We start from the raw sequence: 17,386 nt of genomic DNA on the forward strand, positions 1-17,386 counted from the left end.
TAGGGGAGCTTACCCAATGTGAGAGTATAGCAGATAAAAAAAGCTACGAATCAGACCCTCATGTTGGAACGATCTCATCTCATTGAATATTTGACTGTTAAATATGGGTTGGCGTTGTGTTCTTTGGAGGGAAAAGTAAACGACTTGTGAAGGAATGTGTGATGGAAACAGGTATGGAGCTATGACGGGTGACAATGAACCTGACAAAAGACAATTACACGGAGTCAGAGACAGGTCACAAATGAATAGGAAAGAGGAAAACAGTTATGTGAATGTGAGGTGGTTTAGGTGAAGTACATGGCGCTGACGTGGCAACACTGCTAACGTTAGTAATCCTGATATTAGGTTTACCTTGGGCTGCATATTCTGGCTCTGGGCCTTGGTAGAGCCGCTGTGGTTAAAGCCACAATCAGCTGAGTTGGGAAAGACTCCCTGAAGGCTTCTTTGGTCAGAGGGATAAGAACAGTTCACCGGCTGGCTGCCGCTCTTCTGCTGCATCTGTAGTCAGCCAAAGGTGATGGAGCCACGTGTTAGAAAACAACACACACCAACCTAATATTCAGATATACACTGCAAAAACTAAAATCTAACTAAGATGAGATATCTTAAATCAAAACAAAATCTGCTTGTTTTTGTCAACCAAGATAATTCTACTAGAAACTTCAAAACTACTTTGTCAAAGTTAAAATTTGTCTTATTACCATCATCTTCTCCTCTTATCTCTTACGGTATTAAAACAGATCATGACCAAATGCAGTTCACTGATTTATTGTCAGTTTTGCAACACAGCATAGCAATTACACACACCTGCAGATGAACTATAGTACAGAGCAATGACAGTACAGTTGCTATTGAGTAAACTGTTCTTTTGTGTCTACAAACACCAAGCTCGAGATATCTATAGGTTATTTGAGGATAATAATTTTTATTTATTTTTTTTATAAAAAATCTGGAAAGTTTGTCTCTACTATTAGCAGATACATTTTCTTATTGTAAGTAATACATCCCTCATTTTGTTACTTTTATTTTCGCTTGTTTAAGCTCAGTTTTCAGTGTACTGTGATCAGACATATTTCCAGAGGTGTTGAAGAGGATAAATCAAGGGAATTGTCATTTAGCAAATTTTTTTAGCTTAGCTAGTGTGTGGTTCTGTGAAACTCGTATGGTGCATTGGGTTACTATTTCTTGATTCATTGGATTAATTTTATTAATACGATAAAAACTTGTGTATATTCCACAGAGTGGTAAGAACTTTGATAACACCATTATGTGGTCAAATGTTATCCTAAGTGATGTCCAGTACTTATCCTACTAATAAGGCTAATTAGCAAACGTTAGCACGCTAACATGCTAAACTACGATGAGAAACATGAAACATCAGCATTGATAAATATCATCAATATTAGCATCTTTAGGTTTGTGCTAAGCACACCCAGTGCACATGATGCCAGACTATAAGCAAATTAAGTAAAAACAGCAAAATGCTCAGAGTAATATATTAGGCTCCCCTGAAAAACTGGTGAATTTGTGGTGGTGGTGGATATAATATTTCATCGTTGTTCACCAGTTTTGGGTTCACTTAATTACAATAAAGAAACCAAAAAACTGGAGCATAATAAGAGGCCCAAACCCAGTGTTTTTAGTTTGCAACTGCATTTGGAGAAATATCTCTTTCTTCTGGGTACTGAGTGGAGTGTCCATCAAATCAGGCAACACAGCTGAATAACGTTTTTGACATTGTGTCTTAGATTACTATTGTTTTTGTCAGTTGATATTGTATATGACTTCTAGTCATAAAGGCATCGTACCTGCATGTTGCGTGCCCTGTTGTTGCCCTGGGTGTGGGGGTGACCGCATCCATCTCTTCCCAGTGGAGGAGTCAGCAGGTAGGGGTTATTAGGAGATGAAGGCTGAGGGCTGCTCGAAGGTTTTCCAATAGGAGAGTCTTGCGGTGAGCACTGAGGGCTGAGGAAGGCAGACATCGTGGAGGGACTGCCAGAGGAAGGGCCTGTGTCCATACATTGTGGCCCACCGGGGCCTCCCATGTTAGGGATGGGGTTGTTGCGGTGTCCCATGTCCTCCATGCAGCTGCCAGGAGGGCTCTTGAGCTGTTTCGGGGAGGACAGAGGGCAGCTGGAGGACATGGACATGGGCTCCTGCTTTATTGTCACCCCAAAAAAATTATGGCCCATCAAGGCTTGAGTCTGCTGCTGGTGGTGCATGGAGGGGTGAGATGGTGCAGGGGCAGTGTCCTGTGTAGCCCCGTAACAGCGTTTCCTCTTGTGGAGCTGCATCTTCAGCTCTTCAACCTAACAATGCATGGTCACAGAGGTCAATGAATCGATCAGTCTCAAGACACTTAACAGAACCCAGAGCCTGTATTTTATGGACAGAAAATAAATACACTAACATGCTAAGAGAGAGTTTCCCACCTGTCTCTGCTCCTGGTGCAGCTTCCACGTCAGCTCCTCGATCACTTTCTGCTTTTCCACCAGCATCTTATCTTTCTCAGCATCCAGACCATCCATACCTCCACCCTCCGCCGCCCGCTGTCCTCCACCGCCCAAGCCGACGCCTCCCCCTCCGTCCTCCATGCCGAGCTGTGCCGGGGACGGCTGCAGGGTGAACTGAGTTGGCGAGGACATGGGCACGTCGCTGAAGCTGTCAGGGAGCGAGCCGCTGAGGGACAGCTCCGAGGAGGCCGGCGAGATGGGTGGGGTTGAGGAAGTGCTGGGGTATGGGAAGTATCCACCATGTGATAGGGCGCTGGAGGAGGACGGAGACTGGTAGGAGGACATGGACCCTGTGGGCGTGACGGGGAAGGTCACGGTTGTTATGTCGGAGGATCCTGAAGGCGAGGAGCCAGCATTGGAGTCTTTGAAGGGCCGGAGACGCTCGATGAGGGCAGTCTTGGTCCCTGAGACAGGCATGCCACGGATGCGCAGGTGCTGCCTGAGCTCTGAAACCTTACCGAGTAAAAAAAATACATATATAATAACTGGACTAGTATAAGTATTCACATTGAAGATTGTTTATCTGATTTGTATTTCCATTAACACCTACTTTTAGGTCGTCCAGATTAGCAGGCAGCGGCCCAGGTTTGGCTGGTGAGATGTTGCTTTGGTTGGGATACGTGTTCTTGATGGGAGAGGACGAGTTACTGTTGACTGTGCTGGACGGGCCACTGGACGTGCAAGCTGATAACTGCTCACTGGTTGCTCTGGAAGTGAATGGTTCAAGTGGGTTAGTCACACAGGCCAGAGGCAGCTTGATCTTTTCTCAGATGTGCTCACTGTCATTTGAGTGAGTGAGACTTACTTCTGGTTGTGGGCCTGTGGGTGAGGCTGGTAACTGAAAGCGGGCTGCCTCTGCTGAGCCTGGGCCTGGGCCTGCGTCTGTGGAGGGTGCGCGTGCTGCTGCGACTGCTGCGTCTGTGGATGCGTGTGAGCGTGTTTCTGCTGGCTGAGGATCTGCAGCTGCAGGAAGAGCTGCTGCTGCTGGAGGAGTCTGGCGTAGGCCGAGTCCATGGGCGGAGGGGACTTCTCCGCCTTCTGGTCCGGAGGAATGTACTGGTGGTACTTGAGCTTCTTCACTTTAGGCTTCACATCTTTGGGCTTCTTGTGTCGGTTCTTGTCGGACGTCTTGGACTGTTTAAGGTAAGGAAGGTGAGACGGTCTAAGCCGGGGATTTGGAAAAAAAATGTAAACGTGTAAAAGAAAGACAAGTTTAAGGACTGGCTGACCTTGACAATAGCAGGGACTGGTATTGGGGGAGTAGCCTGGCTGTTGTTGGCACCAGACAGCCCTTCATCCTGGCTTTGATCAGGTGGGTCTCTTGTTGCACCACCCTGTCCGGTGATAAAAACAAGATTCATGCTTTTGCAAATTTTCATGAGGATCGTGAATGTTTGTAACAAATGTGATGGAATACTCAACTAGCAAAAGCCATACTGAAGAAATCAGGAATTATAGACTATTACTAGCTGGTGGGTGTATTTTAAAACACATTGTGTTTTGGTTGCACACAAATATGTTGCACAGGAAGAATGCACTTTACACGGTTTAGAACAGAACAGCTGTTTTATAGTATCCAAATCACTCACAGACACTTGCCGCCGCCCAACAATACTAAACAAGTGCATGATAGTATATATAATAAATGTAAGATTTTATTTACTTGAATATTTTCAAAGCATTTTTTCCATTGTTAGATTTTATGCATTTTTGGTCTGACTGCATCTGTTTGCCTCACCTCCCTGTAATACTCATTTGTCATTCGTGATTATAGAGTTGAGCTGAGCTGGCAGCGAGACTGACAGTCAGTTTGTAATCCAAATTGAATAATTATCCCAAAAAATGCTCATTTATTGATTTTTATTTTCTTTCATCGCCGCTGAAGAATTTCAAAAAGCTCTAAACAGACATTTAAGACTAAAATGACACGGAGAAAGCTGCTGCTGATGATTCAGTTGGACCATTTATAAGACGCGAGTCTGGGAGGTGTAAACAACTGTGTCCTGGCGTGAATTTCAGTCAAGTGACTGTGGTGAGTGGTGGCGACCGTTGGAATGAGGTCATGATGAGTGAAAGGTAAGCAGCGAGGATATGGAGGCAGCTGCGCCGGCGGGACGGCTGCGTCGGAATGCGTCACCTGCCTAGTTCATCTCAGCCCAACGGTCGGTGGAAAGCAGAGGAGGGGGGGTGGTGGAGTTCACTCTGCCACCACAGGAGGGCAGAAGAAGCAAAGCCGGGAGCAAAGAAGTGGAAGGACCAAAGCAGGCGGATAAGGTTTGTGTGTGCGCTTTATTTTTTTCACCTGTCGTGGGCTGGTGAGGGCAGGTGAGGAGGAGGAGGAGGCCGTACTGCCAACAGGCTCAGACGAAGGGCAGGCAGAGCCCTGCGACTCATCACTGTGGTGCTGCTCTGGAGACAGACTCTCGCTGCTGCTGTCCTCCTCAAATGCATAAGAGTCCTCTTGCTTTGGGAACTTGCCATGGTTTACTGTGAAAGAGCAAAAACAGAGAGGTTGTGTCATGCATTGCTTTCATTTAAACTTGCTATTACCATGAAACTGGTATTCGGAAAATACAGGGTAAAACCCGTGTTAATGCACTGGGGCCAGATCCGATCGGTCGGACCACACTTGGAGGCGTCGTGATCACATCTCAGCACGTGTAAATGCATGACCACATTCTAAAGAGAAACATCCACCCAGCGAGCTGAAAAGTCACACATCTCTTCTGTTCAGTCAAGCAAGTACAACAAAAGTAACAGCATCTGTTCACCTGGGATGCACCATGCAGCTGATTTTAAAAGCATGTGCAAATGGAAATGGACTGGATGTAAGTATGCAGATGGCACATCCAGAGACCACAAGTGGATACACATGGGATACCAGACATAACTAGGACAAGAAAGACTAAAAACAGAGCAGAATTTAATGTGATAAACCCATGCTTTAATTGTCTGGCCGCCGTTTCTATTGACTGCCATGATATTACGTTGATTAAATCTATTGTCAGATGTTAGTTTGATGGAGCAAGAAACACGAGCAGTGAAAGTTTATAGATAAAAACCACAGCAATCAGAGATGATCACCCACAGATCACATGCTCTGCTACTAATAATCCCTCATCACACGGGGGGGAAAAAAAGAGTCAATCAGCCTCAGCTCTTAACTGAGAATCTTTATATTGCCAGTAAACTTTATGGCTACATCTACAAAAGTCCCGATTTGTTTTCAAACAAGGGAATCAGCATAAGGTGCCCCTCAGGCTTTCCAAGGGTCATAAGTCACCTGACAATTAGTCTGAGGTAATTTCATTAATTGCAGTATGTTTGTTTGTACTTCACGCACCACTAGAGCGCATCATAAACTGAAACAATAGTTGGCTAAAGGCAGCTGCTTGACTAATCTTGAAGCGGCATCTAGCATGATTTGGATTTCAGAGATGCTCAAGCTGCCAGCCCACGTCTCTGTGAGTGAATTAGCATTGAACTCATGCAACTTTTATTAAAGTGGAGCAGGTTGTCCGTCTTATTAAATGGACGTGTTCGGGAAATTGAAAGCCCGCTTTTAGTTCCCAACAAGGACTGAGTGCTGTTTTAAAGCCAGGATTAAAACTGAGGTCGAAAAGAGGAAGGTATCTATCAGGGGCCTCTCTGGTGGCTGGGGCCCTCTCTCTAAATGAAAAAGTAGTGTTAAATACTTTGTGCATTTAAAAAAAAAAAATGGTACTCAGAAAGTACATTGAGTGTTAGGATATTTATAGGCTGACTAGATGCATATTGCATATATTCACACAATGCCTGTCACTCACTGACACCTAGTGCGACACTTAGCTCGGAGGTGTTACGCTGCACGGGTGAGAGACTGACACAGCCACTTTACCTCCGCCACGCTCCTGATTGGCCGGCCTGATAGGGAGCGCGGCTCTGATTGGAGCAGCTGAGAGCGCTATCTAACTGAGCCAAGGGAGGAGGGTGGTAAAGGCTGGTGTGTATGTGTGTGTGTGTGTGTGTGTGTGTGTGTGTGTGTGTGTGTGCGCGCGCAGGGGTATATGATTCTCTTGTTGTATCCAAACATGTGACAGCTAGGAACAGACCCTGGTTTCAATCACAGTACCAGGCTGGTTCTGTGCAACTCAGTGACCTTGGAATACGCACAAAGCTTAACACACAGAGCTCGGTACACAGCTTTGTCCTCAATGTCATTTCCTCCCACCTGTTCACGTTTAACCGTCTGCAGTCGCTCACAAAGACAAATGTGCAGGGCTTGGTGTTGCATTCAGTCCCGTTTCCATGACTCTTTAAGATAATTTCATGTCACCGGGAGATTGAGTTGGCAGAATTGCAGGAAATCGGCACGCTGCGCACACTTCCTCTTCTCAAGTGGCTGGTTTAGAAGTTATGGCAGGTCACACAGTTTCCAAAATTACCGGACAGAGGTTGAAACAATCATTGGGAGTGTTGTGCACGGAGATGTAGAGCTTTAAGGTGAGGGGTTAATGCTGCAGGCGAGGGGGAATGCAGCAGCCTGGTCTTGTCATGGAGCTTTGTAGGTGGCTGACTGGAGCCGGGTAAAGCCGAGACAAAGGAGCTGAGGAGGTGGAGGACATGGTGGGTACAAACATGCACACAGGTACGCCCACATACCATACACAAGGATGCACTGAGGCTCAAACACACATTGCGCACTTCTAAAGAAAAAAGCTGGAACCAAAATACAGCTGCTGTTCATCTCAATAAACGGAGTTCCCCTCCTCCTGCAGAGGTAGTGTAAACCAGCCGACCGCCAGCTCCTTTACACAACATGTTTACTGGAAGCTCAAGGGGGCAAACATAAAAACCCCAAGACACCAAAGTCTGAAGAACACTAGTCGCTCTGCCAAGAATGATATATAGAGAGAGAGTGAGTAACACGTTGGGGTTGGAAGACAAACAGTGCGAGGTCAGAGCGTTGCAGTGGGACGGCCCAGGCCTGACGCGCCGCGCTGCGCTAAATCACAGGCGCTGTCAGAGCGTACATGCTGAGCGTTTCTTTAAATCAAACACTGGAGGAGGTGGACGTCTCAAGAGGGCTCCCCAAAACACTTGAGTCCACAATATACATTTGTAAACACGGCTGACAAAGCACATCTTTTTTTCCGGATAAAATTAGCCTTTTCAGAGCCAAAATAACAACATTGTTGTGGAGAGATCTCGAGATCTCGAGCTATTTTCTGGAGTAAGCATGACTAAAAATTAATGAAGGGTATCCCCCGTGCAATGGATTACATGCTGGATTACCAGCACGTGTAAAAAAACATTCAGGGAAACTCTTTTTTCAAAAATGTGTAACAAATGGCTTGAATAATACATTTGGGTTGTGAAAAATCCTTGGTTGTCCTTTCTATTAAACCAACTAACTCACCTGTAATAGAACTACTATTGTCACCAACAGGTTTTGTGCTCTGTCACTCCCATATACCTTTTACTCTTGCTTGTATCATGAATAGATGTATGTATCATCACGTTCCTCCTGCTGCTCTTCTTCTTCTACTATCTCTTTTTCTGTCTCTCCCCAGCCGGCCTCAATCACATGGGTCCCTCCATATGTGCTGGGTTCTGCTCAAGGCTTCTGCCTGTTAAAAGGAAATTTGTTCTTGCTACCGTCGCCCTAGTGCTTGCTCTGGGGGTTTCAGGCTCTGGGTTCTCTAAAGAAGAATAAATCTTCATATTGTCACACCTGCTTCAATTGTAAAAGGTAGTAAATGATTAATAAAGGGTTTTCCCATCATCCGGTTTGCTAAAGCCCTGATGAAGCAAATTTATATTTGATATTTATAAAGCTAATTGTTCTGGATGGAGATCTCTAATGCAGTCTGCAAAATGCCTGTCACAGGCCACTAATTTACGTGTTTCCCTTTGTTCAGATTTAAAGAGAGACTTCTGAAGCAATTTCTGTTTTTTGGAAAGCTCAAGAAGCGTGCACTTGCGTTCGGTGCTTCACGTGTCTTGTTTCCCTGTGTCTCTGCAGGATTGATTAAAGGACAGGAGGTTTTTAGATGCTTTACAGGTCTTTACCTGCATTTTCAAGAGGCAAACTAGTATGTCATTTGCATTTTGTGCAGGAGAAACGATTACTGTGTTAGTGTCCAGCAGTGAACTCATTAAAGTGCCGTGCATGTTTGAGTAAATTATGATCTTCATAAACGCACCGCTCAGTTAATGAGTACAAAAATACACAGTGAGGCGCGAGAGCTTTCCTTTTCCTTAAGCACACTCTCTGAAGCTACGCCAAACACACACAACGTGGAGTCACACAGGTTGAGATGCAGCAGGTGTTACAGGTGTGTTGCACCACGCGCCGGGATCTGTCCTCTGATACCTGTCATTGTGACGGCAGAGTCAAGGGGAATGATATTCTTTTGGACCAGCTCCAGGGGCCCCGGCCTGAGAGCCAGCTTCTCATTCAGGTCCTCGGCGAGCCGGGCTCGCTTTAGCCTCATCTGGGCCTCCAGAGAGGAGCCGTCTGAGGCCAGGTCTGGATAACACAGAGGAGGACCACAACATCAACAACATGGGACACACCAGGGAAACACTACTTAAACACATCTCAATATACTGCAGTACTACTGAGTGTACTGGTTGCAGTACTGTACTTACTGACTATATTGACCTTATAAAAGGTAATACATGATTATACAGTAAATTAAACTACCATGCAGCACATAAAGTACCCCCAACTCATCAGTAACTCGTGATTTGTTCAAATGAATTCAAAAACAAGTCACATCATATATCACATACTGTAATTATAAAAGAGTGTGGATACTGTGTTTCTAAGAGTAACCGAGTAAAATGTGTCTGCTGCTTTAGTCACTTGGAAAGTCGAACTGTATGAGGACTTTATTCAGGTCCATTTGTATAAGTGAGGAGTCATCTGAGGTGCCTTGCCTACTGGTTTTCACAGTAAGAATCTAGGTCACCAATGATCATGCTCTATGGGCTCAAAACTGCAGAAGCACATGGAACATCCAAGCATGGAGGAAACTTTCAATGGGGGAGGCGCCATATTGTAATCTGGTATCCATCAACTATCTGTTATCACTTATTCTCTAGAGGGTTGCGGGTGGGCTGGAGCCTATCCCAGGAGTCTATCACAAGGCTAATACACAAAGAGACAAACAACCATTCACACTACTACAATACCATTCACCTACGACCAATTTAGAATGACCTAACAAGCATTCCTTTGGACGGTGGGAGGAAGCAGGAAGGGACAGAAAGGACCACTGCACCACCATGCCGTCCTCCAATGCTCCTTAATTCCTCGATGGCCATTATCGGCTACCTTCCAAAAACACACAGGAGTCAAACGTGTTTCTTATGATTCTTTTTCTAGTTCTTAACAGCTATGTGTTGCATTTTTCTTGAGTCCAACCACCTAGCTATTAACGTCTCCCCCGAAAGACTGTCTGGAAACGTGCACCATTTTGGCCATTTCATAAAAAACGCTCTACGCCGATTGGCTTTTCATGATGCTTTCCAGTGCATACCTTCAGATAGACACACACATTAGATCTGTGTCGGACAACAAGTCTTAAGAGCTAGTCCTGAAAGAGTATACATTTCAGTGTCTTCCGGCCACACTTCAAAATCAAGCCAACTCTAGAAGGTTGTTTGTCAGTGGTGGAAAGACTAACAGCATTTAAGGAATGCACCTGCTGCATGGCCCCTTCACAACTCTCATACATTCGTTTTCCCTAACGTTCAAACCCTGTTTTCATACAGTGTGTGGATGTTGCTGATAGTATTTACATATTTGAGCAACATTCTGAATCCAGGACATTTCATTGTAAATTGATGTGCACACTATGCTCCTCTACACTATTCAGTGCTTTAAACAAGTAAGGACCGAAAGTACAGATATCAGTGAGATACAGTTTGTGTTAACCTGCAAAGCAACTCACACAAATTCATGCATTGATCAAACTGATGTCATATTCTCAAGTCTATTTTCTTCTATAATGACCAAATTGCCTAGTAAAATCAAGTTTATATAACTGTTCTTCCATCTTATCTCATTTCCTTTATCATATTATTATTAATAATCTGTACAGTGTTGCATTCGGCAGTCGCTTCCCAAATAAAACACCAGCTCATGGCTTCCTTCATGCTTCCATAATCAATATTTCTGATTTGGATCAGTTCTATCTGTTCAGCAGCTCCACTCCCCGTCCAGCCAGACACATTGAGTACTAGAGAAATAAATGGAGGGGATGTAATTAAAGGGGAGATTTTCGACCTTCCACAATCTCTCGGTTAAATCCAGGATAAATAATCAGGGCCGGAGCTAACCTGGCTCTGCCTCCAACCTATCCGGGGCCCTCAAAGGACTGATTACCCAGCAGCGCACCAAATCAGTTTGATTATCTGAGTGCAAGAAGAAGGAGCAGCACTTATTTGGTCAAATACAATTTTAGTGGGATACTTCTGAGGGATGGCGTGGGATTCTGGGCCAATGAGAAGTGAATGATATTGAGCTTTGTGCTGGACAACGTAGGTAGTAATACTGTCTGATGAAAAATGGATCTGAAATGTAATGCTTCATAAGAAACATGAAAAAAAAATCACCAAAATTGAGTTCAGATTGGTGTGCAATATTACTTATTTTTAAACTTCAGATAAAGTAAATATTTCACTTAGTATCTTGTTTAAATTCTCATTTAAACTGACAGGAAGAGAAAGAGTCAGAGGTGAGTGGAGGCGGAGGGGGAAAGAAACGGTAGAAAGAAAAATGGGTTAAACGATGGGATGAGTGTAGAGACTGAGGAGGATTGAACGTGAACCGCAGTTTGCAGTACATGCTGGGAGAGGTCCCGACAACGGATACGTAGATAGAACATACATGGATATTGTAAGGAGGAAGAAAGTAGAGAAAAAAACAAAAAAAAAACAAGAATGAAACACAGTACAGAGAAAGATTAATGAAAGCAAGAAAGTGAGAAAGAAATAACAGAAGAGAATGTACCCGAGCAAGAAAATACAAAAAATAAACTGAGATATAAGACTAAAGAAACCTGTAAAAAATGTACAACATAACCAAAAAAGAAAACATGAAAAGAGAAAGGAATATGAAAAAGAAACAATATGAGCAAAGACAAGAAATTGAAGCTGGTATCATAAACGGATGGACAAAGGAAGGCAGAAATAGAAAAAGAAAATGAATAAAATGAAAGTAGCTTTAAAAAAGGAACTTAAAAAAACAAGACAGGGAGTAAGGAAAAGGGAAAAAAGGAAGTTTTATATACATAAAAATCCAGGTATGACAGTTAAAGCCAAGCAAAAAGGGAAAGAAATGGAAGACACTTGGGAAGACGAGGAGGAATGATAGCGGAGAAGAAAAGTTTGAGGAGGGAAGAAATGAAGGCAGATGGAGGGAGGTAAGAGCTGATCCACCCTGGCAGCGTGTATCCTTCCTCAGAGAGGGGAAACGAGGAAACATCGGCTGCCAGTGCCGGTCACGCTGGCATCCTCGTCTATTTAGATCCCTGCTGCCCGTGTCTGTCTTTAACAGCCGTCACTGGTGTGTGTGTGTGGGGGTGTGTGTGTGTGTGTGTGTGCGTGACGTCACTGGAACATATAGAGGTGTGTTTAAACTGTGGATCCATACTGAATAAAAAGAAGAGTTTGACTGGCTGCGCTGGCTTCATGAGTGTAATGTAACATGATCTGGTGAATCTGAAACCGGCTTACAGACTTCTAAACATTCTGCAGCACTATTAAAACATACAACGCTCTTTAAACCTACTGCAATGCATATACCTGCTGACTGTGTCTGTCGAATGTAAACAGCACATGGAGAGGTAAGATGTATGGTGCATTAGGCCGGTACGATTCCCTTTGTGTTTCCATCCTCTCAGGATTAAAGCACCGCTGCCGGGGAAATGAACATTTTAGTGCACGAGCAGCAAAAGCCACAATAAACCTGCAGCCACGGCCCCATTATCTTTATGAGGAAATATTAGATCGTATGTGTGTGGAGTTAGACCTGTGGCCAACAGGCAGACAGTGCGCTCCTATGCAGGCCACACGCCAGTCAGGCCTGAGAGGCCGGGGCGGATTCTTGAATAGTCTAATAAACACCAGATGTTCCCTGGGTAATATATACACAGACCCTGTGCCGTGTCCATCTCCCCAGCAGGAATAACACAGCCAGGCTGAGGCAGCCAGTATCTGAAGAATCACATCGACAGGAGCAGGAGGAGGAGGAGGAGGAGCAGGAGGAGGAGGATGCTGTGTCGCCCTCAAAAATGTCTTCTTTTCGGGGGGCAGATGTAAAATGCTGGGAGGACAGATGATGTTTGGAAGACAGATAAGGCATCTAGTGCGTGGGCGTAGGGAAAGTACTAACAAACAGCACAAATACAAATCCTTGCAGCCTCCCTTCCATCTGTGCCACCGCCTGCAATCAAGAGATAAACAGCCAATTGAAATTTCTTTTTTAAAAGAGCGCTTGGAGCCCCGCTGGCCAATTGCGTTCCTCGTTGCTGCCTTATCTGTGACAGACTCCTAGAAACTGATAGGGCTTCGTCGGGCCTCTGGATTCCGTTCCCCCGCACACTTACCAGCGGTTTATCTGGAGGCTGGAGCCTCTGTGAAATGGCAAACGGTGCCAGAGATATCATTCAACAAATCCCTGGCCTGCAGTCCAAGTCCCCCAGTCCCCTTGTTGTTCCTGCATGCGAGGAACCGAAAAAGAAAGAGGAGAAAAAAAAAAAAAAAAGTGCTACACTGGCATTGCTCACTGATTCCCATGTTTGCCAAGATGACAAGGCGTTGCTTTAAAGTAAAAGGAACAGATAAAATCTCCGTTTATAAGTGGCCGTCTGCTGCGTAACGTCTCGTGCTAGACAAACGGCGAGTTTTTGCTTTCTCATGAATACTTCAAATTTATTTCTCATGTGCAGTGCGCTGGCAAAGTTAAACAAAATAGCTGCAAACATTGCAGCATTACCCTGACCCGGAGGACCCGAGAAGCCATCAATCGCCTCGACTGTGACGATTTAGGGGAAGGGTCGGTGCAGCGGGGTCCGTGCGTTCTCATCACTCTGGCTTGTGTGAGACATTAAAAGTACAAAGCCTCTGCCTTATACACGGCAACCTGCGATGCATGTTGTCACATCTGGGCGTGCCTCTGCCTTGTAGCGGCGCTCTGAAGCTGCTGTGTTGTAAACAGGTACAGTCTGCGCAGATCTGGCCCGAGCAGTCGCTGTTTCTTCTGATGCTGAGAGCCTCTTCCAGAGCGAGAGCATTCCTCAGCGGTCACTCACCGACCTGTCTGCCTGCTCGCTGGCTTCAGGCACTGTCTGTCTGTCTGTCTGTCTATCTGTCTGTCTCTCTCTCTATCAGTCGGGTGTATATATCCACCTGCTCTCCACGTCCACCCTTGTATCTGTCACTACTTGTGGATTTATCCGTCTCCAGAGTCTGGATCTGCTCTTTCACAGCATCTGTCATCTTTACGGTTTCATTTTCCTCCTACCTGTTTCTCTCTGTTCGCCTTTACTCTGCATTCCACATAACTGGATTCTTGTTACAGCATTGTACAGTGAGAAAAGTGCATCGGTGCAAAGTTTTGACTGCCATGTGTCGTGAAAAACCTCTCAGACTAGAAGTTGAGCAAAATAATCTGCCGTTCACATTCTCTCTTTTCCTCTTTTAAACAACACGCTGGCATCCGATGTCATCATTTAACCTTATGCCTCCAGAAGACAGTTATTTTCCTTTCTTCTCACATGCAAAATGTCACACTCAATCATCTGATCCATGTGAAACTCGGGGAGATGGTGCGTCTCACAGGCGCATTGCAAGATTTTCAAACTAATACTGGCCAAAGGGATCTACAATTAAAGGGCAAGTATGAAAAATGCATATTTCCCACATGAGTCTGCAACATCCGTGACGCTCTACCAGATAACATGCTCTCTATTTGTTTATTTAGCTGTGCTAAACAAGTCAGAAATCTGTCACTTGGTTAGCTTAACAGCTGAATGAATATTTAAAGCTGCACTTACCATTTATTTATACTATCATGTGTAGTGTGAAAAGAGCCTCTGGTACAAACAAATCTGCAAGGAATTAGTGCCCAATTCAGCTGGGGGATTTTATCGTCTTTTAGCGCATTGTTTTGGTATTACTTTCCAACAACTTTAATGTTTTTACTTGAGTCACAACATTACATCTGCATGCAACTGACGGCGTGCCAGACAGAGGCAGCAACAAGCTAGCTGGCGCATTGACAGGCTGAAATGCAAGGCATTTTTTTCAGAAGATGGAGGAGACCAAAACGGAGCTAAAACAAGAGATTAAAGTTACTCTGTTTGAGCTGGACATATACTTAACATTTGATAAAACATTATCAACAACATTCTGACTGAATTAATAAATGAATGAATTCTGACTATTCCACTGTCCCCAAGTGGTAAAGAAAAACTATATATATCACTTGACAGATAAAATGAGTTGGATCACCCAAACCGTCTCAGCTACCCACACATTTCCATTTGCAGTCCTTGTATCTGTAGGGAAGCAGAACATTTTCTTTATCTCTAAACCTGGACAGATAACACCTAGATACAAGTGACCCTTCACCTGTGTATCTTGTTACTAATTGGGCCCTAGGAGTGACATGTCCTCTTACTTGAGTTTCTTGCACTTTTTTTCCCTCCATCTGCCTGACTCACCCTGTAGTCTAAAGCATGGAAGTGAAATATGTGTGTGTGTGTGTCTGCATGTGCGGCAGCTCAGTGTTGGAAGGCGTTACTCACGAGGCATGATGCCTTGGTCTGCCAGCTGCTCTCGTGTCCTCCTCTGCTGAAGTCTTAACTGTAGGACTGAAGTTGGGAGGAGGAGAAGGAGGAGGAGGTGGACAGATGGAGGAAAAGAGCAAAGAAAAGGGAATAGGTGAAGAAGAGACGACAGGTGAGGGACAGAGAAAAAGCAGGAAGAGACTGAGAATTCAACCCACTTTAAATGCTGTTTCACAACTCTCAGTTTGCTTTAGCATAGTTTCACTTCACCTACACGTTGAAATAGAAAAGCTGCCCGTGTCACAATCTGTAGTTATTCAACGTACGCACATGGCTGCATCTATCGTACGGGATATACACATATGCATACAGAAAATACTCACACATACACAAAACAACGCTGCTTGCTCACAAATATTTCTGTGAGCAGGATGTAGGGAATGATAAACACAGCTCCTGGCTTTTAAACAGATCTGCTCGGCAGTGTGTGGTCCACGCCGTGTGCACACGTTTCCCTGTGCTCTGTATGTGTGTGTGTGTGTGTGTGTGTGTAGAAGTGGCCTAGGTGGGAGCTTGAGGTCATAAACACAGATCCTCCTCCATGTCTGTTGCTCTACTTCTGTGACTCTTTTGCTTTCTTTTTCTTTCTGTGTCTGTGTGTGTTTTTCCTCCCCGCCGTTATCTGGAGGTCTCTTGGTTAGATTCTGCATCTGACACATAGGTATGAAATGTTCCTCCTTTCTTCTGCAAGGCTCTAATCGCTTTCTGCTTGTCTCCCCTATTGTTAATTATCTCGCTCAGGTGGTTTATATTCGCGCGGCTCTGGCTGCAGTCAAGCATTTTATGAATTTCCTCAAGCTGTCCAGCTTTGATGTAATGTAACAACTTTCTTAACGGTTTGACTGGATGTCGGCGAGCTCCAACGCCACATCGTAGCTCTCTCGGAGGGAGCGTACCTCCGTTATGTAACGCCAGGCCCTTCCCTTCTTCTGACATCTGCTTTAGTTTACAGTGAAGGGGTCGTGACCTCCTGGACGCAGCATCATAGAGAGCAAACACAGACATTAGTTGCTGACTGGAAGCTGACCAAAACAAGGGATTTCTGTCAAGGAAAGTCTTTTGTATCTGCTACAGAAAGCACCAACTTTTGTCTCTCTCTGCTATGCACAAGGCCAGGTGACACACTGGATTGTTTTTAACTCAAGATACATGTTTCTCTTAAACATGTGTTTGACTGTTAGGGTTTGGTTAAGAGGACACTTGAAAACCAGTGAAGTTTGTACACATAATTTGTTCTGCTTAATCCTAACACAACCCATGTTTTCAAATTCTAAATTACATTGTAAATTAGTGTTGGTTAATTTAACAGAAATACTTTAGCTCACTGTTGCGCTGTGTTACGTTAAACAACACACGATAAAACAAGTTTTAAGACTAGTGTTTTTCCAGTAAGTTCCAGTGCTCTTACGCTAACAAGCTGATGAGCCCAACTATTGTAACAGGCTTTATTTCATCTATACATTCCTGTTCATTAGGCTAGCTAATTTTACAAAGTGACTTTGATTTTAGCTCTTCACTGCTCTGCATTACTTTTAAAAATAATTTTTAGTATGTTAATATTTCTAGAAAATACATGCAGATTTTGTCCCTGTTAGCTAATTTGGTGGAGCCTCTTTGATTCTGATTCAAATACTTTGTTTAAATTGTATTTGACACTTTCTTTTTACACAGTCCATTTATTGAAACACAACCCATGAAGACAACAACATTTTGGTGAGGCTAGCAAGCTAACGTTAGTAATGTAACAGTCCTCTAGCATGCTTAAGCTTGCTTAGCCATCACAGAGGTTTTGTCTATGTTAGCTAATTCTGTGCAGCGTCTTTTAACTCAATGGACAACTCCTTTTTCAAATTTTTTCTTTAAAAATAGTTTGGTGGTTATGTAGGGCTAAAAAACATACACATGAACACATTCCATTTAGTTTAAATACAACCCATGTAGGCAAAAACCTTTGTTGTTTATTTGGTTTTCGATGCAGCTAGCAAGCTAACATCAGAAGCTAATGTAACAGTCCTTTAGCATGCTTAATCT

At 44.2% G+C, this 17,386-nt stretch overlaps 1 protein-coding gene across 1 annotated transcript in view; it reads right to left on the bottom strand.

Annotated features, from left to right (window-relative positions):
* Positions 1 to 17,386, bottom strand: part of myocd (myocardin) — a gene marked incomplete at its 5' end in the record, with an annotated part of 54,771 nt that overhangs the window by 4,086 nt on the left and 33,299 nt on the right. The window contains 9 exons of the mRNA XM_084568159.1: positions 352 to 498; positions 1,809 to 2,309; positions 2,433 to 2,966; positions 3,064 to 3,220; positions 3,319 to 3,647; positions 3,743 to 3,847; positions 4,816 to 5,000; positions 8,869 to 9,024; positions 15,314 to 15,379. Coding sequence (XP_084424285.1) covers positions 352 to 498; positions 1,809 to 2,309; positions 2,433 to 2,966; positions 3,064 to 3,220; positions 3,319 to 3,647; positions 3,743 to 3,847; positions 4,816 to 5,000; positions 8,869 to 9,024; positions 15,314 to 15,379 — 2,180 coding nt within the window. The remainder of the gene's footprint in view (positions 1 to 351; positions 499 to 1,808; positions 2,310 to 2,432; positions 2,967 to 3,063; positions 3,221 to 3,318; positions 3,648 to 3,742; positions 3,848 to 4,815; positions 5,001 to 8,868; positions 9,025 to 15,313; positions 15,380 to 17,386) is intronic.

The sequence above is a fragment of the Chelon labrosus genome (assembly GCF_963514085.1).
Source record: "Chelon labrosus genome assembly, chromosome: 19".
NCBI lineage: Eukaryota > Metazoa > Chordata > Actinopteri > Mugiliformes > Mugilidae > Chelon > Chelon labrosus.